Source organism: Uloborus diversus, unplaced genomic scaffold (genome assembly GCF_026930045.1).
Source record: "Uloborus diversus isolate 005 unplaced genomic scaffold, Udiv.v.3.1 scaffold_1478, whole genome shotgun sequence".
NCBI classification, from domain to species: Eukaryota; Metazoa; Arthropoda; class Arachnida; order Araneae; family Uloboridae; genus Uloborus; species Uloborus diversus.
This window is the reverse complement of record NW_026558185.1, coordinates 1-26,262: the sequence shown is the minus strand read 5'-3', so window position 1 is coordinate 26,262 and position 26,262 is coordinate 1. Positions and strand designations below refer to the sequence as shown.

General features: G+C 31.8%; 1 protein-coding gene across 1 annotated transcript; it reads left to right on the top strand.

Annotated features, from left to right (window-relative positions):
• Positions 1–9,965: 9,965 nt before the first annotated feature.
• LOC129232997 (Golgi-specific brefeldin A-resistance guanine nucleotide exchange factor 1-like) lies at positions 9,966–14,362 on the top strand (the record flags this gene model as incomplete). The annotated part of the gene is made up of 4 exons (XM_054867077.1): positions 9,966–10,018; positions 10,272–10,471; positions 13,703–13,930; positions 14,256–14,362. Coding segments are annotated over exons 1-4 (588 nt in total), but the record flags the coding sequence as incomplete, so codon positions are not given.
• Between the last annotated feature and the right edge of the window lie 11,900 nt (positions 14,363–26,262).

The window sequence follows — 26,262 nt, the reverse complement described above, 5'->3', positions numbered from 1 at the left end:
GACAAGTCGTAACTTAAATTTTTCATAAATTTGTCTTTTAAAATGTATTTTAAGTCTGCTTGTATAACAAATATAGTTTCCTCCACTTCTGAAGAGTTAAATTTCTACTCATTGTTTTAGCGAAATCTTTAAAACTTTAAAGTAAGCTCACAGTCTGTTACTATCATACAAAAATCTTTAAATCTGCAGCAGTAAAAAGTAAACTTATAGCAATGTTTTTTTTTTTTCTTTTCCTTTCCGATCTATGATAAGCTATCGCCTTTCCCGATACATAAGAAACAATTTATCAAGCAGTTTTCAAAAATTTATTTTTGCTAATTTAATTTATCAGATATGTTTGCTAATTTTTGTACTTGTCAATTTGAAATTCAAACGTTTATTCTACAACTTTTGAGATCACTTTTTTATCAAGAAAAATGCATGCCTGCTTCAAAATATATTGTCAGATTTTCAAAGAAAACTGATGAACAAATGCTTAATTGGAAAAGGGAAGGATGTTGTGGGGTACGGATGTGGACGGCAGAGTGAGCAATGTGTCTGTGGCGAGGTTTGATCCTTGGACCTCTGTGATGGTAACTCAGTACCTAACCTCTAACCCCTAAGGACGTCATGGCTCAGGCACATAACTCAGGAGCAAAGTTGAGTTATGTGCAGGCTGAATAACACCACCTAACCCCAACCAAGTGCAGAGTGGAGAAGTGAGAGAATGATATTTTAATCTTATAGATTATCGAGAAGCTCTGCATTTTGACTTGAGCAATGAGACTCCAGCTGCAGTTTTGTTGTTGCTGTTGTCCTGGGGCCTGTTGCTGCTCAAAGCCTCATGCAAATGCTTGCATTCTCAGTTGGGCGCATGAGAGGCAGGACCAGCGGTTGTGCGGTTGTATAGATGAGCAAACAAGGGAGAAGCTACTGCAATGAAGAATGAGGAATAACAAATGGGCCTTAAGCTAATTGCTTAAGGCCTATGGTCAGGGTTTGAAAATATCGGATATTTTGATATATATCCGATATTTTCAATCAACACAGTCTTCAAAATAGTAAATGCATCTTCAAATCACTCTTTATTTTCTTACATTATTATTACAATATGTAGACTTAAAATTAAAGTTTCTTATTATTTATATCTAGGGGAGACTGGGGATACTTGATCCCCACTTTAGTTTTCAATTTTTTTCTCTGCTGCAAATAATGAGTTTTTTTTTTTTTTAAAGTACATGAGGAAAGATAATTTTCCCTCTATCTAACAGTATTTTTTTTAGTTCGAACTAACAGATAGTTTTGGTAAAATAATTTTTTTTTCAATAACTTTATAAAGGAACAGACCATGTATCCCCATATCAAGGGATACATGATCCCTTCATGGGGAATACTTGATCCCACTGAGAAAATACATGAATTTTTCATTAGACTAGCTTTATTTATGGATTTTAGTTTCCTACATAATGTTTCTAAAGAATAACACAAGTTCTATTTTTTTTCAATGAATTATAATAAAGTGAACACAAAATAACATTGTTTTAAATTCTACTAGGACATTTGTAAAAAAAAAAATGTACACAACTTAAATGAACTTATGATGCTTTTGATCAGTAACTTATTCTTTAATACAGTTGTGAACAATATATTTCATAAATATATTAATCACAACTGTATAAATAAATAAAAATAACATTTTTTTTAAAGCAGCATAATGAAACTCAAATTACAACAAATTAAAAATGAAAAAGGATGACAAGCACAAAAATCAACTTTTTTGCTTCTTGTCATGCAATAATAAAATTAAATTTTTTTATCAATTTAATAATTTTAAAACAGAGGGATGAAAAATGCAAGCATCAGCATACTTACAAAAAAGAATAGAAAGCCTAGCATATATTTTCAAAACCTGAAAAGTCAAATGCGAACAATTCGTTTGTTGTTCTGCTCAACCCATCTGGATGTGTGCAACTTGACACATTCATTCTGAAGAATGTTTGGATAGTTGGAAGTTGGAAGGAAAAAAATAATTTTGTTTAACTAAAAATAACATTTTTGACAGAATGACTTATAACATTTTTAGAATTAGAAAAAAATAGAATTCTATGTTACTAAATGCTACTTCACACAAGTACTTGGATTTACTCATGTAAAAATCTTTTGCTATAGCTCACAGAAAACCTCAAGATGCCTTCTCCAGATAATGGCATCTACATATTGTGGGTGAGATGAATATGGTGATGACTGCTATGAAAAAGAACAGTCGTTGGTCCTCTCATACTCATCAGGTGAGTTACTTGATTTTGTTTCTTTCCTTCTTATATTTTTTTATTTAACAAATTTCACGTTTATCACTTGTTTTATAAGCTTCATATCCAAGACTTTTGTCTAAAGTCTGCTGTTCATTGATTTTTCTTGGTCCTGAAAAATGGTTTATATGGTTTAATAGTGAACTAGGGTTTGCTAAGCGGTCAAAATTTAACCATATTCATTACTGAATATTTGAGATAACTTTTATGAATTTTCCTGTTTCTAATATTTTATTCTTATACATTCGTTTACTGTACATCTGGGAACACATAATTTTTACATGTACTCACAATATCAAACAGTAATAATTTATTCCAATTTTGCTTTCTGTATGTGGCACAGCATAGTTATTATGGTTTTTGCACCAAAAAAAGCCCTAATAGAATCAAAGCTTTGTGAATGTTGATGTCAAAATAAATGAAGAAAGGGCACATTTCGAATATTGGAAATTGATGTGGCTGTCAAATTCTTGGCGGGAATAATTTCCTTTTGGATACCATGTTGCCCTCTGATAACCCTTTATAAATTTCTTTTCTTTGTTTACGTATGCAAAGAAAAACATTTCTCGCACTGGCATTGGTGCTAAAAAAGTGACGCCAATGGATAATTATTGCCCATTTCCCAATTATTGAAATATCCTCGAATGCAATGAAATGACACCGCAAAACTTAGTAATATACGTAAAACTTCTGTGTAAAAAAAATTCTAAAAAAGTCGACAATCATTGATTAAGTTACCTTGACATTTGCTGTTAGAAGTGTAAAATTTCAAACAGACAAATGAAACAACTCCACTTCCTGCATTAAAAATTGTCCACTTAAAGACTCTGGACAGCGCAATAATAGTGCAAACTTAAAAACGTGTGTATTTGTGATTTGTTTATGGTTAATGACTGTGCATATAACTGATGTCACTCTTTTTTTCCACATATTTGAACCCCTCCCCTCTTTGTCACAAAGTTTCACGCTTCACCATACCCCTTCTCTCTTTGGCATATGTCTCGCTGTTTTTCATAAACATTCTTATATTAATAAAACTTGCGATGTTACATCCTCCCCGTTGTATGTCTCTTTTGTCACTTCTTTGCTCCCTTTTGTCACCAACTGTTACAATTTCATAAACCCCACCTTGAAGCATGACTTCTTTCTTGGACAGCACCCTGCTTTGTGATAACCCAGTGCAAGTAGATATTTCCCTAGTATTTGTTTACATATGCAATGCTAAAACAATTCTTGCGCAGACGTTGGTGCCGAAAATTTGACGCCAATGGATAAAAATCGCTAATATCCCAGAAAAATTTAAAGCATCCTGAATGAAATGGTACTGCAAATTCAATTAATACGTAAAACTTCTGTATAAACAATATTCTTTGTAAAAAGATCACTTAATCATGGATCATTCCGTGTCAGATCATCACACGGTTTAGGACGGACCGTCACAGAACTGTATGAAACTTGGTACATGAAGAGATTTAGCCCAGTTATGAATGAAAATGCTAAAAAAAAATTTCTTTCACCTCATTCAAAAGTTATTAAATATTAATTATTCAAATTTTCATCAAAAAATGCTACACTTTGAGACGGTTAAATCTCATTTTCTCAGAAACTATAACAGATACAAGCTTGAAATTGTTCTTGTTTTGAAGCTCTTTTAATGTGCTTTGATTTGATGTGCAACTTGATAAAATCAAAAAATAATAATTTTAAAATTTAATTTAATTAAATTTTAAAATTTAATTTCTTAAAAATGGACAATTTTAAAATTCTGAAAAAATTCAAAAAATTACTTTGTGTTATCCTCTAGCATATTACCAAGTTTCATAATGGGATCTTAATGGGATCAGATGATACAGGGAGGACAAGTTTTACATATATCAAAGTTTCTGCATTTTGGACAAAATACCTTTCTGATGGATTACTCAAATATTATTCTAAGTTATTAAATTAGCACAGGAAACTATAAATGAACTGCTAATAGTAATGTAAAACCTTCTAATGTCTTACACCTACTTTAAAATTGAATGAAATTAAAATAATAATGGAAAAAAATAAATAAAACTCACACTAACTCTTTTTTTTTTAAAAAAGAGAACGTCAGCATTGTCCTACATTTGTCGGAGTTTTTTACTTTCTAAGCTGCAAAATATTTGCAATATTGTTCTTTTCTTCAGCTGGTAGAGTATATGTCCTCCCTGTTGGCGTGATGGGATTTACTTTACAAATAATGTCCGAACAAGGTATCCATAGAATGTCTGGCACTGTTGGATATGAAAATGAAGGAGAAGGTCCTGGTGGGTAGAGGAAAGTGATTTTCACTTCATTATCTTCATTTTTGGACAAAACATAACTTAGCCACCATTTTTTATCATATATGGAAATGACATATCCATTGAGATCTTTCATCATTAAAGGAACACTTTCTCCAGTTGAGATGACAGAATATTCAGTGAATGATGGAGAAAAAGAAAATGCCTTGGCACTCACCTTTGTTCCACAGCTTGAGGGAATAAAGGCATGCAGCTTTTGGGTACCTGGTATTGGCACTGCTTGCTGGAAACGATGAGAGAGCTGTTCTGCGTTTTGAATATATTCATTTTGGCTGGCATAACTGAAGTACATGATCTTTGAAAGGTCATATTTTGCCCATTGGTACAGTTGCATAGGTGTCGTAATTTGGTTTTCATACGGCCTTTGAAGGCTTGCTCTTGCTGCTTCTCTTTTGAGTGTACCACCCACGCCATCACATGGGCCTTTACCGTGAGCAGTGGCAGAAAAATGCCACTCAGCCTCAATACCAAAATCTCTTTCATGGCAGCATAGATTAAAAAAAATTCTTTTATTTTTGTATTGTGCAGCTGATCCATCGGAGAAATAAAAAATTTTGTCTAACCTTTTCTCCAATTTAGATTTTAAAAAATTTATTAGCTTTCGTTGAAATAGGTGAACAGCTACTGTGTTGTGCTCAAGACATTCTGAGATTATAATAAAGCTAAGGTGATGAATTTTGTTTTCATTTTTGAAGTATATAACAAAAGGGTGAATTGTGGCTTGATTTCTGTTCCAGTGAAATGATTGTGCTTCATTTTGCAAAACAAAGCTATAGTTTTCGGAAAAGTCGCAAACTACTGCCACCTCAAACTGAGACAAATTTTCTTTTGTATGGGTCATAAAAGAACTCTGCTGTTTAGCTATAAAGTCGTGACGAAGAAGAACTTTCAAATCATTACAAAAAATTTCAATGAACTCATTGGTGGGTTTTTGTGAAGTTTCCAGATTGCATCTGTCTACATAAATCCATTGGCGGAATGTTATCGTTTCAATCATATTTTCTTTTGTACCATCTTCCAATATTTTCTGTATCTCATCAATGCCAAGACAATTTGCACAATTCGAAAAATAACAGTCAATGGAAGCTGGGTTGCACACCATTTTTACAAGACAATCTGTATATTTTTTTATCTTTCCATTTGTGATCCAGCTCATTTTGGAATTTTCAATTTTTAATTTAACATTTTGATGAATGGTACACACACAAACTGCATGTGTACCACTTTGTCCTGCTAAAATTTAATTCTTGGGTCTTAATTCGGCAAATTGGAGAATCCAACTTTGACATCGTGATACATTTCTTGAAAAAGTTTGTATGCTTCTTTTAGATTACAAAGCATTAATCTTTTAGACATTTTAACTTTATTGCCTTCACTGTCCTTCATTGAAATGCAATCTTTCATTCCTGGCATTGGCCTACTTATATCTTCACTTTCATAAAATTGTTTTATAATCTCAGCAGATTTCTATGGGCAAATTTTTCCCTGGATGTTGATTGGAAGTGGACAAAACCCCTTTTTGTTTTAAAAGCTTTTTAGCTTGGCGTGCATGGTAGTTCGATGTTTTGAATTTTTCAGAAATTTTTCTAATGCTCCAGTTATCTGGCAATAGAGTCAATATCATTGTCTTTTTTGCTCGACTGCTACAATTTTGATAAACTTGTATCAAATGATCAACCATTTCCTTATTTGGACTCTCTTTCTCACTATTGGAATCAGCATTTGGAAGAAGTTTTCTTTTCACCGCAGAGCTAATTTTTTTTTTTGCTTTCATATGAGAATATTTCTTATATCTTCTTTTTTTCTTGTTGACCGGGGATTCACCTAACTGAACAATAGAGTCATTTAATGATCTGAATGAGTCTTTAAGTAATGATCTGTCCAAGTAATTGTCACTCTCACTTTCCCTATCTAAGTTCTCACCTGGTGATTCATGACCAGTGGAGGCACAATTATCTACAGTTGACTCAGCGGTTTTCTTCAACCGCAAAAGCTCCTTTCTGCATCTGTCACATATTTTTAGACTTTTCAGGCATTTCTGGTACAAATGAATACATCCATGGCATTGCAGATCTCAATCCTTTTCTTATGTGTGAGTGAGAATACTTTTTGAACGGATTGCAACAATTTGAATGATTCATGATAAAATTAAATACTTAGCAAATAATATAAATACGCTGAGTGTCAAAATTAGCTTAAAAATAGACTGTTTCAGTTCTGATATAAACCAACTGAAATAAAATAACTGAAAGTTAAAGAAATGAAGTTTGCACAGCAGAAGACAAGGCTTGAATGCTGACTGAAGATAGTTTCAACAGGAATTGTGTATTACAGAACAAGAAAGTATTATAAACACCAGAAAGAATCCCTCTCCCCCCCCCCTTTTTTTTGTGGAAGGATCATTTTGCAATCCCAAATATACCCTCCCCTCTCCTAAAAATTTTCAGATCATCTTCATCCCTTCACACCCCCCCCCCCAATAAATAAATAAAAATGAACATTTTATGCTCTATTTGGCAAGCATTTCTAGAGGTTTAGTTTCCCTCTTCATGTGCTGGTTTTCTTTTCTAAAAAAAGACAACAAGAAGAAAAGAAAACACTATGACTTAAACAAAACAAAAAAACAGGATCTTGCAAAAAAAAAAAAATAGTTTCAGTTTTATTCCTTCCAAAAGTCTAGATGCCTTTTGATGCAAGGGCACTTTTCTTTTTGTTCAGTTCATATGTGTTACAAAAGAAGTTCATGTGAGTGTACTGCTTTTGATTATTTTTGGAAGGGGTTTTGGTAACTTAAGGTGCAAAATCCTTTCTTTCAAAAAAATATTGTTGCCCCCATGCCATAAAATTATGACAGGCTTTTATTAATTCATTTCTCCCTTTTCTTTAATATTAATAGTAACTATTATTTGCTTATTTATTTTGTGTACTCTAAAATTAATATTGCTACAAACAATTATTTTGGCAAATTTTACAAAAACAAAATTTGATTATAACCTCCCTCCCCCCTTTTTTTTGGAATTAGTAAGTTATCTTTTGAAACTAAGGAGGGGGGGGGGGTGCTTTTGAGATTTTATGATACTGCTGACTGAACTCCACAAGCAAAAACATGAAACATGTTGAAAAATTGGTCAATCCCAAACCAGTGACAGGTGGAGAAAAAAGCAGTGAGGCAGAACGAACCATTGGATCTCATTCTCAATAGCCACCCTCAGTCTGTTTCATTTTGTTAGCAAAGGGGGTGAAAAGGGTAGCTTACTGTTTCAGGTCTGAATTTGTAGTGGATTATTTTAAGTTTACATCCCCAGAGAAAATATTTTCTTTTTTTTTCCCTTTCTTCCTTTCCTTTTTTAAAATTTTATTTCTTTTTAATTTATTTTTCTCAATAAAATGAGATTTAGATGATTAATATTTTTATTAATGAGTTATTTTTCAGGAACAAATCGTACTAAGAAAAACTTCATTTCTAGTAGACAGTTCTGCATAAAAAAGTGAACATGTATGAAGCATATTTATTTATTTATTTATTTATTTTTTTTGCACATAAAATAACAACTATTCAGCACAATAACCCATATTTTGGCAGATATGTGAAACTTGTCCTCCCTGTATCAACTGATCCATTAAGATTCCAATATGAAACTTGGTGAGATGTGATGAGGATAACACAAAGTAATTTTGTGATTTTTTTCAAATTTTAAAATTGTCCGTTTTTGAGGAATTTAAATTTTAGAATTTATTTAAATTTAATTTTAAATTAAAAATTTTGAATTTTATTAAGTTGCATATCAAATTGAAGCAGATTAAAAGAGCTTAAAACAAGACCAATATCAGGCTTGTATCTTTTATAGTTTCTGAGAAAACAAGGATTAACAGTCTCAAAGTGTAGCATTTTTAACAAAAATTTTAATAATCAATAATTAATAACTGCTAAATGAGGAGAAAGAAAATTTTTTTTTTTAGCGTTTTCATTCATAACTAGGTTAAATCTCTTGATGTACCAAGTTTCATCCAGATCTGTGACGGTGCGTCCTAAAATTGCTCCAAATTGTGTTGATTTGACGTGGAATGACTCTCATGCCAAATTATTCCATAATATTGAGTACCTAAGTAAGCGTGACATTTTACGTTAGAAATATAAAATTTCCATCTATCAAATGGACAAACTCTACTTGCAATAGCGTATAAATAAAATTAAGCATTAAAGTCACAAAACAATCAAAAGGGAAAGATTTTAACTGTCTGAAATTGTCTACGAATCCTCAATCATAAAAAACGAAATTCAAGAATTTCATTTCTTTACGCTCAAATGAGAAATGTCAACATATATTATCCAGCAATTTCTTCACGCTAACTAAGTCGCGTGAAAAATCAAATAAAAATGAATTTTCGCTAACTTATAATTGTTTCTAGCTTTTTTTCTAGTCATCTTAGCGAATTTCCTTTTTGAGCCGTAAAACAAGGGGTAAACGTTTCTAGAATTATTTTTCATGATCTTTCCAACCATACCAAACTCGAAGCACTAAAATGCATTTTTTGTGTAGAAAAAGCAGTTTAAAAAATGAGTTAAAACTTAACGTTTCACGCTTCTAACAATAAATTTCAACAATGGAAAAGAGAAAATTAAAATTTTTGAGTTTCGCTAACTAAAAAAAGCTTATAACTTTTTTCTAGTGGATTTAGGTTATTGGACCTTGGGTGCCCTGACAATTTCTTCATTAGGGGTATTTTTTGAAAACCTTTACAACCAAACCAAATTCGAAAAAATTGGACCATTCGTTCGTATAGAATGAGCCATTTAGTTTAAAAATGCGTTTTTTATTAATATCTTCATTAATTAGCGCTTGAATTCAAAATTTTGATTGATGACACTAAAACTCGGAAATAGCTAACGAACAAAAAAAGAATGAAGGAAGTCTGTTCACAAACAGAGGAGAAATCAGTACTGAAAGAAAATGGCTTGCCTATTAATATATAAAGATTTGAAATTGTTTAAGGTTAATTTTTTTAAAAAACAAATCAAGGGCTGTAATTTAGGGCAGAACTCCTGCCGGAATTTCTCATATTCTTGGAAAAAAAAAAACTCAGCATAGCAAATTAAAAAGAGCAATAAAATAAGCTTTTTTTAAAATTTATTTTTATTTTTATGATTTGAATTTATCATTATTATTATTGAAAAATGCATTTCCCAGTATTTTTCAACCAGAAAATCCGCAGAAAAAATGTTCAGCGGAAAAGAACCATCTATAATGACATCATCTCCATAAAAAGAACGTATGGAATAGAGAATTGTTTCTCTGTTGTCTCAAGAGAGGGAGCTTCTAATTCTTGAGAGATGTTCACCCAGGTGGTCATGTTGGGTAAAGAATTGAAAAATTGCAACTGCCTCATGGTGAGGCCAGAAAAGTATTTCAGATACCTCCACTTTTTGAAGAAACTTCATATTTCTAAAAGAATTTGCATTCCTGATTTTATATTGATTCATCTGTTATTATTTGCAAAAAAAAGGGGGGAGGGTAATTTAAAAATCATACATTGGGCAGGACCATGTAAGACTGTTCGGTATTCATTTCCTGTGCGAGTGAAGGAATTCAAACAGTGTAAATCAATTATCCTTTGCAGTGTGTAACTTTTTTCTTACAGTCTTTTTATCTTTTAGGAGGGAGGAACAAGACATTTTATTGAGAAATTTTACTGAACTGAAAGAAATGCTAAATCAAGTGAACACCATCAATGACATGGAACCAATCACGTATCTGTCTCCATTTCTGGATGTTATAAGGGCTGAAAACACAACTGGACCAGTAACTGGCCTTGGCTTGTCTGCAATTAGTAAATTTCTTTCGTATGGATTAATTGGTAATTTTCTTCTGTTATCTGTCTCTTTATGAACAGAATTTCTTATTAGTTGAAATTGGTGAGAAAAAATCTGTTATTCAGTGTCTTGGGGTTTGAAAATAGCATGATATTTTCCAAATTATTGAAAATATCCGATATTTTGATATCTATCGGATATTTTGGTACCGTAAAAAGCGGGTGACTATGGTGGTTTTAATACCCTTCTGACTGTAAATACTCAACTTTCATTCAAAAAAAAAAAAAAAGTTGCATTATTATTATTGTAGTTTAGGACCTTGGGCTTTAGATTCCGACCCTGAAATAATTTGAGAATCTTCATCCACACCCCTCCAGAGCAATTTTTCTTTGTACTATTCTCACCCCCTCCTTACGGGTGAGAAGGGTGCAGCACATGTTTCAACGTTTTCATATAGGTTTTGGTGGTTTGTACCATACTCTACCTCTCATATATTTTAAAGGGAGAGATGTAGATGTAAGTTATTCTGAAAATTGAGCTTTGGAGAATCAAATACATCATAAAATCGAGATAAAACAAAGGCTTTATTTTCTTCATAATTTTTGAAGATGGATACCAAATCTTATCTTTTTCAGGCCAATGCCAAAACTTACCTCGCTTCAACATTGTTAAAATTTCAAACTCACTTGCATCTACATTGGTGATTTTTTCTGGGTACTTTTCCCCCTGATAACCCAACTCACCCTCCAAAATTTCGATTAATTACTGTACCACAATCACCCTCCAAATTATAAACTTTTCACATTTGTAACTGTTGCAACATCAAAATATTTTATTTTTGAATGAAAATTAGAGATAACTTTCTTTATGCAATATGAAAGCAAAAGGTACATACGAAATTGTGATTCCTTCTGCACTAAAAGTCCACCAGCATGAATTTCCGAGCTACCTACAAACACGTAGCACCAGTTGCTCACCACAAATAAATTTACTATCATCTGGCGGGCCGTTTTGACATTGATAACAACTCTCTCATTATCGGAGAAGGTTGCACAAAATAGTTCCTATTGAAACTGGACTAGCCCAGAGTGCATTACGAATGCTCATTACATCAAAACTGGGGTTTCTATCAATCTCGCCCTCCAAACCATTCTTACCCGCTTTACGTTATGCATCCGATGTTTTCAATCAGCGCAAACTAAAGTCAAAATAGTAAATGCATACTCAAATCATTCTTTATTTTGTAACACCCTTTGTAGACTTAAAATTAAGGTTTCTTTCGTTATCTTTATTTAATATTTCTTTTTACACTATTATCAATTTAAAAGAGTTAATGTAGCATTAGCTGGTTTGCTCATTTTTCTTTTGTTAGCTACTTTTACACAGTGATATGATTTAAAAAAAAAAATATGCATTAGTCGGTGCACACTTATAAGACATTATCTTTTTTTCTGACCACCATTTAATGCTTAATTAGGTACTTTTAATCTGGATTAAAATTGTTGCATTACTAATAATTTTATGAATATAAAATACAACTAAAAAAGGAATATTACATTATTTAATTATATTACTAATGTATTAATATATCATAAAAATATAGAACATAACTTTTTGGTTAATTTTAATAATAAATGAACAATATTACATTGATTGATGTACTTTTCATATTGAAAATACAGTAGTTGAGAAAATAAATATCTAAAATATCAAAATATCATGACATTTTCAAAATAAATATTGGATCTTTATCAAGATACTCCTGATATATATCGGTGAACCCTGGTTAAGGCATATGTTTTCATCATATTTCATAACACTGCATGTGAAATAAATTGTTTTTCAGTGAAATAAATTTATCACAAAAATAAAAATAAAAAGAGGAAATCGGAAAAAGAACGAAAAAACAAAAATAAAAATTTGTGCATAGTAAACGAACTGATGAAACTAATTTATTTTTTTCATATGTGTTAATTAATAAATAAAAGATAATAATTGAGGGGACATCTCAATAATTGGGGTGAAATCTCTTAGGTATCCATACTATCAGTCCCATAGCTGCAAGACTTTAGAAATTCAAAAGCACATTTTTTGTCATCCAATGATTTACCTAAATGTCATGATATATGACTTGTCTGCTACTTTAATATTTTTTTTTCCTTCAATTAATTAAAGTAATTTAAAGAATTTAAAAATGATATTTAGACACAAAAATCAATACTGTAAGCCTCGATGTATCGGGTAATGGATTAACAAATACTCTGCTTATACGAGTAAAACCTTCCGGAAGTGAATATTTCCCCATAGAGGCAATGTTAAAGATCCCCCTTGGTCGAATAATTTCCCCAGATAATTGAATGATATTGGTGAGCTTTTATAAATATTTTGGCTGAGAAAGTTTTTGAATAAACTGAAAATAAATTTAATAAGAACAGTTATTCATATAAAAATATAAAATAATATTTTCCGCCAACAAGGGGCAAGAAAAGCAGCATTCACATTCCATCCAAATATTTCCACTATTCTATCTAATTTCTTTTGTTGCCATGGCAAAAAGAAAAAAGAAACAATAAATAGCCATGTCAACAATTATGCTAAATGACACAAAGAAATGTAAACCATGCAAGTTGATAAATATTAAATATAAAACACAACAAAGAGGGTAAAAATGGAGTTAGAAAAGTTTCCTCAAAAGGCCTTCAGCAAGCAATCCATTTTTATGGACTTTTCAAAAAAATGGTGCAGAGACGAATGTTTTTATAACTCAATTTTAAGTTTCTGTTTTGTAATTTTCATATGTTACGTTAAATGTGATTAATTGATGATTGTATATAATTATCAGTATTTATACACAATACACACCAATTATATTACACACCAATAATAAACTTGGTAAATGTGATAAATTATTCAATATTTAATAAATTTACTAGTTTATTTATACAATCCTTGACTCGTGATGGGGAATGTAAAAATTTAAATAAGTTTGTAGAGTAACGAGGGTTTAATTCCCCCCAAAAAATATTTTCAACCCAAAACATTACTTTTACAATTAGAACTAAGTTTGATATTGATCAAAGATACAAAAATATTTCAATAAAAAAAATTAATAAAATTGGTGTTGCTTTACTTTACTTTAATTAAGTATCTTAGAACAAACCAAATTAGATGGTATCATAAATAATGTAATCAGTTGCATCACTACGGGGTCCTTTTATTCAGAAAATAGCTAGAATTTGTTAAATAAAACCTACACTTTTCTTCTTTTTTTCCAGATGCCAAACATTCAACTGCACCTTTGGCTGCTGAAAATATAGCTGATGCAGTAACGCATGCACGTTTCATGGGAACAGATTCTGCTTCAGATGAGGTTGTTTTGATGAAGATACTTCATGTTTTGAGGCTGCTGTTGCTCACTCCACTTGGTGTGCTCTTAACTAATGAATCTGTCTGTGAAATAATGCAGTCTTGTTTTCGAATTTGCTTTGAAACTAGATTAAGTGGTAATAACCTTTTTTTAATACTGTGTAATTGTTGAATTTACTCACAAAATTCTGTTTACAAGTATTTTACATACAAACAATGAGTAATTCATTAAATAATGTTTTACCTTAAAATTGTTCTTTTAAGTTTCGTTTTATGCTGAAACTCGTGTAAATATAAAATTTCTCTATTAATGCAGCAGTTGGTTGGGTTTTGTTTTTATATCCTTCAAGTTTGTTCTTATATTACTCTTATATTCTACTGCATATAATATAGTTTCAAGTCAACTGTAACTCACAATGAAAATCATTTTTCTTTTCCTAATTTTTCCAATTCTTTTTCTAGAACTTTTGAGAAGATCAGCTGAACATGCATTAATGGATATGGTGCAATTGTTGTTTTCATGTTTGCCACAATTTACTGAAGATTCTAGGTGTGCTTTCATGAAAAAAGTAAGGCTTATAAATGCAATTTGAAATTTTGATTTGACTGTTATAAAAATCTTCTTTTGATTTAATATTAGATGTTAAAAATTGTGTTTTAATGAATGAAAATTTAAATTTTCCATTACTGAAAAAATATATAAATAAGTAAATAACCTATTAATGAAACAAATATATCAATCTTTACTAATAATAAAGCTCAAATTTTGTCTGGATATCTGTCCAGATCTCTCTTGGAATATTTGTCCGAATCTCTGTCGGGATGTCTCTCTGCAACGCGCATAGAGCCTAAACCGTTCAGCTGATTTTCACGAATTAGGCACAGAATTAGTGTGTAGTAAGGGGTGTGCACCTTGAAGAGATTATTCAAAAATTTGATTTTGTTCTTTTTCTATTCCAATTTTAAGAACATTATACCGATCAAATTATAACGTTGACAAGTAAATTACCAAATTACATAACATAGAACCGTAACATGGGCGAGAAAATTAACATAGCAAATTGGCGAGAAATTCATCATCCATTGTTTGTAATTAGTTGTTTTTTTTTTTTGAGATTTTTTCCAAGTTTATATCTTCTCCTCTTTCATTGATGTTATAGACAGGGTTCGTACGCCCTTGAAAAACCTTGAAAAGTGCTTGAAAAAAAAAGTTCATTTTCAAGTGCTTGAAAACCTTGAAAAAGTTTTAAAACCTTGAAAAAGTTTCTTAGTGCTTAAATTCTTTCAAAAATCAACGAATTGTGCTTAGAAGTTTTAAAAAAGTATTTCACCACTGCAATTTTCTGAACATGTGTTCAGTATGCAACATCGCGAAAAATTACTTCCGTTTGGGATTTCAATCCTTTTGCATCTTGTAAATATTTTGATGTTTTTTACAACCGAAAGATATTTTGACATTTGGTACCTTAGATTAGTTTATTTTTTGTTTAATTTCATTAATTAACAAAGAAATTAATTTGGAAACCATGACAACATTGAACTTACTCGGGTTTCGCGGAAAATTGCTGTTGTGTTTGAAATTTCAATCTTTTTGCATCCTGCAAATATTTAAATATTTTGGCTAATCAAATGTTAGTTTCGCATATGCTACCTTAGATTAGTATATTTTTTGTTTAATTTTAATAAAAAAACAAATAAATTTATTTCATGGGAAACATGCTACGTCGAACAAACTCAGACTTTGCGAAAAATTGCTTCTCGTGTTTGAAACTTCAATCTTTTTGCATCTTGCAAATATTTAAATATATTCACTAATCGGATGTTATTTTCATATTTGCTACCGTAGATTAGCATATTTTATGTTTAATTTCAGTAAAATATAAGTTTATTTTATGGGAAACATGACAACATTAAACTTAATTCGCGAAAATTTGCTTCCCTTGTTTGAGATTTCAATCCTTTTGCAATTTGTAAATATTTTATATTTTTGGCAATTAGTAGTTATTTTGACACTGCTACATCAGATTAGCTTATTTTATTTTAATAACTAAAGAGTTAAAGAATTTATTACCTTGGTCTTGTTTAATTATTTGCTTATTTATTTTTGCAATTTTGAATGATTTATCTTTACCTAATTTTTGGTCATAACAGATTTTTTTAAAAAAAATTTAAATTTCAGCAGTTGGGCACCTAACAAATTAACTTAAAGTTTGTATTTTAAATATAAAGTTGATTTATACAGTTTTATTTATAAGTTACATCATTTTTTTATGTCTGCTAAAATAAATAAGGTGTATAACAGGGGTGGTTGTGTTATGATTATTCACTTGAAATCCAGTAGTGTTCGTTTTATGCTTTTACCTCCCTATATCTCCAATTTTCCCCTTTTCCTCAAATGTTCAAAATTACTACTTTATAAGGGTTGTGGGTACTTGGAGCTTACTGAAAGAGGCTTTAATTGGCAAAGGGGTAGATAGCTTAAGAAGGGTCATTCATCTTCATTTGGATCGAATAAATTGACCAGTACCTGCCTAGCTGACCGCCGCACCCAGCCGTGCGGGGGGCCCGCTACGCGGACCCCCCGGGCGGTGGAACCTAAGGCCTACGGCTAAGAGGTGGGGTGCGTGCGGAGAAAAGTACCTGCCTAGCTAGGCCCAGTACCTGTTGCTGGTTATCAACAGGCACTGGGCATTGTATTTCTATGCAGAATATTTTGACTTAATAAACTATTTTATGAATTGTATGCATAGCAAAAGTTATTGTTGTACATATGTATATTCAAGTAATAGGGGTCTTAGTTTTAAAAATTATTCCCCCCCTCCCTCGCCCCATTTTGCTCTTTGAAACTTTCAGGTAATTTTTTAATGAATTCACAAATCACAATTACGCCTGAATATTTTTGCCTTTCTAAATTTAAATTATAATTTCAACAATAACCCATTTTTTCCCCAAAATAAAACTACTTTTGTCATAATATATGTCAACTTCTTATGAACCTTTTCAATTTCGAAATATGGCTCTATAAATCTGAACTTGCACATTTATTGTCTGTTGCAAGTTAATCAATGAAAGCTGAATAGGCTCAAGTTTGCATTCAGAGTATTTATCACTGCTTAAGCTGCTTTTGTATATTTTGAGGTGTAGAGACTGGACTGTGGACTTTCATAAACTTTTCTTACTTCCTAAATTTAAATTTACTCGAGGACAGTTGAAATGCCTTATTGGCTGAACAGCTAATAAATGCATACGAATAATTTATTTGCATACTTATAAATGATTTGCAAACCTAATATTTTTAGAACTTAATAGTGCAAACTGAAATAACTTTCTGGGTAGTGTTTTTGTCCTAACCGCCCTTATATTGTAATAAACCACTGTATAGATATTGGAAATAAATATTGAAACCGGGGGGGGGGGGGTGACTTCAAAAACTCCTCTCTGGCAATTAGGACTCGACCGATGCATCGGCCTGGCCGATGCATCGGCGCCGATGGTTCAACAATTTAGCCATCGGCATCGGCGGCCGATGCTAACTTGCAGGAAACATCGGCCCATCGGCCTTAAAATACATCGAAAAGCCGATGGAATTGGCCGATGTTTTTGAAAGAAAAAGGACCTTTGCTGTTCTACTTTTCAATACAAAGTAAAGAGAGTTATTGTTTTCATATAAAATTGTTTACTTAAATTTCAGTATGAATTTCTATTTTAGTCACCCCTGAAAGAGTTTTTAATACTACATTCAGATACCAAACAAGTTAATTATTGCGTTGTTTCTTGCAGCTGGATGTACGTATATATCTCTCATAAGTCATAACTCTAAGATGGTAAGCTGTAGAAGGTTAAGTTTTCGTATGTGGGGTGTGCGTACGTGCCAATTGTGCACTTCCTTCTTGTTTTCGATCGGGTGTTCTGAAAAGCCGGTTTACTCACTTTTGTAGCTATTAATTACTTATTTCAATGCAAAACTAATCTAGCGTCTCAGACTGACAATCATTTGGTGATATATTGCCGAATTGGAGATTATGAAAACAAATATGAGATGGTGAAACCGGTTTTTGTGTCATTTTGGTAGATTCATGTTGAACCGACGGTAATTTTTAATTTTTCAATACTTGTAATATGAATCACAGTAATGCAGTCTTTTCTGTATCGCTTCGACGGAGTTACAAGTTTAGGGCCCGTCGAATACATTTTGGTGCCCTATTTCTCTATCGCAGAAGTTGTGAAACATTTATCATAAGCATTTTTGTAACTCCTATGGTGCCCCGATGGTTATGGGGCTTCTCGTGCAATTGCAATATTTGCTATATTTAAAATCCGCCACTGCACGTCAAAACAAACTCTGGTACAAGTTTTAAAATGTTTTTCTGCTCCATGTTTATGATTATTTTGAACTATATTTTTTACGACTATTTTTTGAATTTCCGAGAACACTTGCGTGCCCCTCCTCCCACTCCCTCAATTTCTGAAATTAAATTCTAGTTATACTTCTGAGCTCTTTAAATTAACACCATTCATAAAATTAGAGATTTTTTTTCAAACGTAATTTATTGTTTAGAAATAATTTAGAGCATTAATGTAAGAAATTAATTAAAGACGTTTTGAATGGTGACATAATTCGAAAATCAAAGGGACTTTTGAATTTTTTCTTCAGAAGTGCTGAAGTAGATTCAGAAATTCTTCCGATGCGTTGGTGGTAGCGGTTCTGTACTAAAAAAATGAGACCGAGGTTGGGACCGAAGTATGAGTTACTCAAAAATCAGAGGGTGACCCCTCCCCCCTTAACCCTCCCTCGTCGTTTCGAGCATTTCTTAAATATTTATAGCGATTATTTATTTTGGTCAAGAAATGCCATTTTGCGTACTTGTCATACTTGTTTCACCAATATTTCGTAATGCGCCATCTTTTTTGCATCATTAATAGTGATCGATGTTTTTTCTGTTGTAAGTAAATATTTTTATGTATTTATATAAAATCAATGAATCAGTTATTTTCGTTTTATAGAAACGTTTCAAGGATTTTCTATTATGCAATTTTTTAAATTTCAGAAAATTATTCTTAAATTAAAAATTTAATTTGAACGTGTTTGTAAAGCTTCATGAAAGATTAAACAATCACATTTTTCAATATTATGTGTGCAAACATCAGATCAAGTAGAATATTTATTCAGTTATTAACTTGGTGTAAATATTGAGTTTGTTTATTGTAGCTGCGTTTTAAAGAACATCGCTCTTTTTATGACTATTTCTTTTTTCAGCAAAATGTATGTCACTGTTATAGCTTTTATGAAAAATGCAAACTTTTCTTTTCATAAATTTTAAATAAGTGCAAAAATATTCCTATTATGATTTAATATTGTAATTTACCTGTTACCTTTTTTGTTTAATTTGATGACTAAAAAATGTCTACGTGCAATCTTTTCACTTTAATTGCGTAATTTGTTGACGGTTTCATAGTTTTATTCTTTTTTTGAATGATTAAACAACATAATTAAATGTTTTTTAACTATTTTAGTGTTCCTAAATCCATACATTATTACAATATTACTGAAATCTTAGTTACATGTTCAATTTAAAAAAAAGAAAAAAAAAATCAATTGGTAAACAAACATTGGTAAAACAAAGAGGGTAAGCAGTCTCTTTGTTTTTCTTCCTTTTTTTTTTTTTTTGGCTGTTCTTGCTCTTTCATCATACAGCAGCCAAAAAAAGAGAAGCATAACTACACCCTATACATATTGTACGTAGTACGATCCAAAAGTTCGGAGACAAGCTGTATAGAACCGTACCCAGAATAGTTCACATTACCGAAACACATCCACCTTTAAAAGGTCACCTTGAGGGACTATGTACTTCTGCTAGTGTTCATAAAACTTTTGGAATCACTCCTGGAAGTCATTTTTCGCTATCTTCTGTGATGCAGCTTTATCTTCACTTGACGGAAGAAAGCGGCGTCCATGCAAATGTTTTTTTTGCTGTGAACAGGTAAAAGTCACACGGAGCTAACTTCAACGAAACGTTATTTTACTTGTTTGTCATATCAGAGTATTGACCAATCGAACCGTGCATCCTCAACATGAAAGTCGCCTTCTTCCCTACGATGAAGTTAAAAGCAGCAGCGCAAGAGGCCTTACAGGAGGTTGCGTAAAATGTCTTCCAGGAGTGCTTCGAAAAGCTATACGAACGTTGGCAGAAGTGCATAGTCGTCCAAGGTGACTATTTTGTAGATAGATGTGCTTCGGTAATGTGAACTATGCAGGGTAAGGTTGTATACAATTTGTCCTGAACCTTTAGATCATACTACGTACGTATGTGTTTTCAACTTACTATTTCATAACGTTTTTGAGTGACGCAAGTTTACGCGCATGAAGACATCACAAGAGAATTTACGATAATTAACTGAGGAGGCGTTCAAAATGGATATTTCGGTCATCTATATGTTCTTAAATACATATGCATGTACAAATGTGCCGGAAAAACTTGTGAACTTTAAACCGTAAACTAGAAGTTTAGTTCAAAATCTGTTTTTTTTTTTTTTTTTTTGTGATTATACGATTCCTTATTCGTAGAAAGAAAGTAAAATGAAATGAATCAGCGATCCTTTAAATCCCTGATAATCTTATCAATTTATTTCTGTTTGAATTTTTTTTTTTGCCATCGGCCGACGGCATTGGCCATCGGCAATCGGCCATTTGGAGGAAAACAATCGGCTATCGGCCATCGGCCGTCTTTGAACAATCGGCCAACAATCGGCATCGGCCCATCGGTCAAAAAATGCCATTGGTCGAGCCCTACTGGCAATGGCATTGAACTTGGGTATTTTAGTTTCTTCCCATAAAATTTAAAAGCACTTATGAAAGGTTTTTTTTAAAGTATTAATTTGCTGATTCTAGAAAATATACAAACCTCTGACTGCTGCAACCTTTGAAAAACCTCGAAATCAAACCTCTTGTTATCTGCTTCTCTTTATGACCAAACTTTTCAAACATTTTCAGAAAAACTTTCAACGCAGTAGATCTTTCATCAAAGCGTCTCTCGTTGTAGAAAATTTTGTTTTCCTATACTTTTTTGTATTATTGCCTGTAAATGAAATCTGCGTACAATATTTTTAGTACAAATTTATGATATTGCCTTGAAAACAAAATTTTTTACCTTGAAAAGTACTTGAAAACTGCTTGAATTTTTTTCTGCCTAAAGGGTATGAACCCTGATTTCTGCGAACATTTTTTAGTTCTTCGAATCATAATATAAAGTCCGTTTTTACTTCCTTTTACAAAAAAAGAAGTAGTGCATTCGCGAAAAAATTTTGACCCAAAAATAGGCCTTAATTTCCATTTTGCTCGCCCCCGAATGAATGTTTGTTTAACCTAACCACACGTAGATATATGTCTAAGAACGTATAGACACCCTAAATATCCATTTTGACGATTCCCGAATTAATTACAACAAGTTTTCTCGTGACGTCTGTATGTACGTATGTGCGTATGTATCTCGCATAACTCAAAACCAGTGTGTCCTAGAAAGTTAAAATTTGGTACGTAGACTCCTAGTGGGACCTAGTAATGCACTTCCGTTTTTGGTTGCATTCGGATGTTCCTAAGGGGGTCTTTTACTCCTTTTTTGGGGAAAATCATTGTTAATATCAATGCAAACTCAAGTGGTGTCATAATTTGGCAAACACTTGGCGACATATTGCCAAGCTTTTGGTCGCCAAATTTTTTCGCTAACTTAGCGAAAAAATTTGCTTTAGCCCTGGCTAATGGGCGATAATTTTACTGAATATATCGAATACCTATTAAAGAAAATGTGCTGGTAAAATTAATGCATAGATGGAATGTGAAAAACTAGCAAAATGACCCTGTATTTTCTGAGTTGGAAATAATTTTGAGATACAATAGTTTTTCATTCGTTTTTTCTTTATCTGAGTTAGAAATAGTTTTGAGATACAATAGTATTCAATTGTTTTACATTTGGCTGAGTTAGAAATGATTGTGAGATACAATAGTTATTCTTTTGTTTTCTGCCAAAAAGAATTTGTTACTTATCGCGCTAAGGTATTTACAACTCTAGCTTCATCTCTACCCATAAAACTAAAACAGTAGTGGTAATGATGACAAGATATGTGTCGAAACGTAAACACGGCATTGAACTTTATAAAATTGAAATCCAAATACTAGTTCAAACATACTTGTTTATAACGATTTGTTTATTTATTTCTAAACGAGCTGATGCGTGCATCACATGACTTCCTTTTACTCCAATTCAATGTCATTTCCCCATTATTGGCAATTTTTATGTGATTCAATAGTTTACACTCTAAATATCACCAACTGCGGCCAAATTGAAACCAAATTGTAAAAAAACAAAACAAAAATCGCTAAATTTGTAGCCAAGTTGGTGACAAAAATTGGAGACCAAAAGACTGGCGATAAATCGCCAAGTGTCCGACAAATTATAACACCACTTGAGTTTACATTGAAATTAACAATGATTTCACCCCAAAAAGGGGCAAAAGAACCCCTTAGGAACATCCGAATGCAATCAAAAGGGAAGGTGCACTACTAGGCGCCAGTAGGAGTCAACGTACCAAATTTCAACTTTCTAGGACATACCATTTTTGAGTTATGCGAGACACATACACACATACATACGTATACATGCGGACGTCACGAGAAAATTCGTTGAAATTAACTCGGAAGTCGTCAAAATGGATGTTTCGGGTGTCTGTACTTTCCTAAGCAAATATCCACGTGTGGTCGGGTCGAAAAAAAAAACTCAACATTCATTCGGGGGTGAGAAAAATTTAAATTATGGCCGATTTTTAAGTGAAAATTTTTTCACTAATACAATACTTCCTTTTTTGCAAAAGGAAGTAAAAAGACTCACAATGATGTAATAAAAATTGTTCATAAACATAATGAAATTTTACGCCAGCGGAGAACGTTGATTTTTTGCGACATCGACGTATTTGAATGTACACATTTTTTTGAGCATACATCAGTGCTTAATTTGCACGGGAGCTCAACTCCTGTACTTCTTTTCAATATTGTATAAACTTCTGACACACGGAATTCTGGATATTTAGGTGCGAAAAAACTTTTGAGATCTATAAGACTCGCCATTTCTCTTATTTAAAAAAAAAAACATCTTTTCATATTATTTTGCTAATGCGTTATATTTTATTCCAATTGCAATCAGGGAGACAGAAAGGATGCTGTTTGAGTTTTTATACAGTGATTTTTCTTATATTAAACCACAAAACCATTCCTGGTCAATGTATGATTATTTTACAAAAATGAATAGTTTATGCTGTCGTGTGCAGGTAAAGGGCAGTAACTGCAATTTTTTTTCACTTTTTTTTTTTGTCATCAATTGTACGTTATTTTGGTTTCCGCTGAAAAGAAGGCGAAAAAGAAAAAAAAAACGTCTAATTCCAGCATTTTCCTGTTGTTAGTGTTGAATCCACCACACATTTCTTCAAATATCTCGAAAACTCATTTCTGCAGATACTGCGGTTTACCTACACACGGAGGTATGAGTGTGTAATATTAAAACATGAGTTTTATTTAACGAATATAGTTATATAAAAGTCAGGTTCATATAGAATTTTCAAAAATAAGTAATCGATGTATTACTCCTCCATTTGTTTCCAAGTTCTACATCTGCCAAAACAGCACGTGATCATTTTCCCGTAGGGTGGCGTAAATAATAGCATTCCCGAAATTTTCCCGCCGTTTGCACTAGTGCCACGAATAGGTATCTTGTGTAAAGTTCGTTTGATCAGCGTCATTTTCTTCCCATCTTGCAGCATCTGCCCAAGGCTTTGCTTCTCTTTGAGATCATTGGATCGACTTAATGACTTTTTAACATTCGTATCTTTTCCAACTTTTTACGGAAACGTGATCAGAATGTCCGCATTTTTTCTTCTTTTTCTTTTCTTTTTTTTTTTTGGTTAGTTTTACGTTTTTTGTGTTTCACTGTTTGTGTAGTTCGTTCTAAATAAACAAATATACTCTAGTGACTCCCAAAAGCACGGCTGAATTTGAGAATGCCCTGATAAAACTCGACTCTTAGACAAATGTATTTTTTAGGTTAAAGCCTAAAGAAATTTATTTATTGATTGATTACTTATTTATTTATTTTAAACAACGTTTCAGCAAAATTTTTAAAGGGAATGTTTTGTGGCAAAATGAGGAGTGAAAACTAATTTTGCTGGTATTCCTCCAAATTAAACTGACAGAGTGATTTTAAAAACTAATTTATTTATATTTTAGTATTTCCAGAGAATCAAATTTGAATTGTTAAAATTTGAGTCATTTGAGAGTTTCAAATTTTGATATGTATGTACACCATTACACACTGAGTCTTGAATGTATGCTGAAATTTACCAAGATTTCCATTAATTAACAATTTTAGCTTCTTGGGTCATTCCATAGTGACTAACGTAACATTCGCAGCTGATTTTCAAACTCTTTCTACTTACACCGGCAGTAAAAATGAATGTATTTTGGTTTAATATGCAGATTTAAAATGTACAAGGTGACTATTTTTCATTTCCACCAAGAATTTGAAGCAAAATAAGCGCTGGCAGGTGTTTTTTCACCAAAAAAGGCATTGTGACTAACGTAACATTTTTGCAACCCTGAGAAACAATGCTTATGTTGCGAGGCAAATTTTTCTGAAACTTACGCAGACATTTAAAATTGGCCGATATATTTGTAAGAGGTAAACAATCTATTTTTAAAAATGTAATACAGATTTGTTACAGATGAATCTTTTTTGGCCCTTAATGATACTTTTACGAAAAACTGTGTGTGACTAACGTAACGTGACTAACGTAACCATCGAATAACAAACAATGAATGCACATAAAATACATTTTATAATTGATTTCTTGCTCTTATATTACTTTTACACTTTTTAGGAACCTTCTTTGTGTTGCATAATGATTCTTTCTTTACTTTTTTTTCTATAATAGTGTAAGAAATTGAATGGAAGGATTCAGTTCAATTAACTCAATTTGAATGTGCGAAAAAAATAAACAAATAAAAAAAATGCTTTTACAAACTGAATAACATCATTCTTGGGCTAATTAAATCCTAAATATCTCTCTTTAAAAAAATTAACTTTATGCAAATTGACAGTTTCACCGAATTCTAGTATTCTGCCGATATACTAGTTATCGTCATAAGAAACTCCGCAGTACTTTTCAATGGCATATTATTTTTTAAGGTTTACTGATTCATCGAACGAATTGTGTTGTGCATGCTTTTGAATTAAAATGTAATATTGAAAAAAAAAATATTCGAACGTTTTTGCAGAATGCATTTTAATTCCAGATATCACCGCAAATGTTTGAATTTCTAAATGATCATTCTTGCATTTTCTGAAATATATGGCAGCAGCGCTTATTGTCACTGTATCATGTAACATCTTCAAATGTTTTCCAACGAGCAGCCATTACTTCATTTTAATAATAGGTGAACATGTATTTTCTAAAAAATAGAGACGTTCTTCTTTGTTCTGTACGTTCTGTACTTCTATTAACTTAATTCTTAAGCTTGGATTCTTGTGTCGAATGCTAATTCAGCAGGGTACTCAATTTGCTTTATTCACCTTTTTTCTTTTTTTAAATTCTTTAAATTGGAAGTATCTTTATAAAGACCTTTAAAAAAGTATTTTTTAAAGTAAACAGAAGGTCTATACAATGTAATTTTACTGGTATTTTTCACCCTTTATATTTTTAATCAATATAGAATGCATGTATATTCAAAATTGTACATGAAAATGTACATTAAATTAAATAAGTTTAAATATTAGCAGTCATTTTTAAAATGTTACGTTAGTCACATGCAAACTGTTACGTTAGTCACAGCTCAAATGTTACGTTAGTCACACTAATTATTTTATATCTACTGATACTGAAATAAATATTTTGCACTTTTTGAGAAGATATGATACAGATGTAAGAAAATAAAAAGTGCTGTTTGGTTCAATCATCTGGTTTAGTTTTTAAACAGAAAATAGTACATTTTCGTGACTAACGTAACGTAAATATTTTCAGTGAAATAACCAAACTAATTAAAGTACTTATCTTATAAGGTATGCAAAAATAACAGTCAATTTTATTCGATCAACATCTAATCATTTAGAATAAATATAGTTCTTTTAAAAATTTGCAAAAAAATTTACATTACATAAGAAAACATAGACGCATGTTTTTTGCACATGCTAAGCCTTTTCTACAACCTCGCACGTTTAAAGCCAGATGAAAAATACCGAATGAAATTTTTGCAAACTATTACTGGATTTATGTACTAGAAAGTATGCTGAATGAAATGATAGGTCACAATTAAGGCTTTGGGGAAAAAAAATTTCTGAGGTTGAGGTTGACATTTCTATGGAATGACCCTCTTCGGTTTTACCGAGAAACGCTGTCAATTCGTATTGTTTATTTTATTTTACTTTCATTT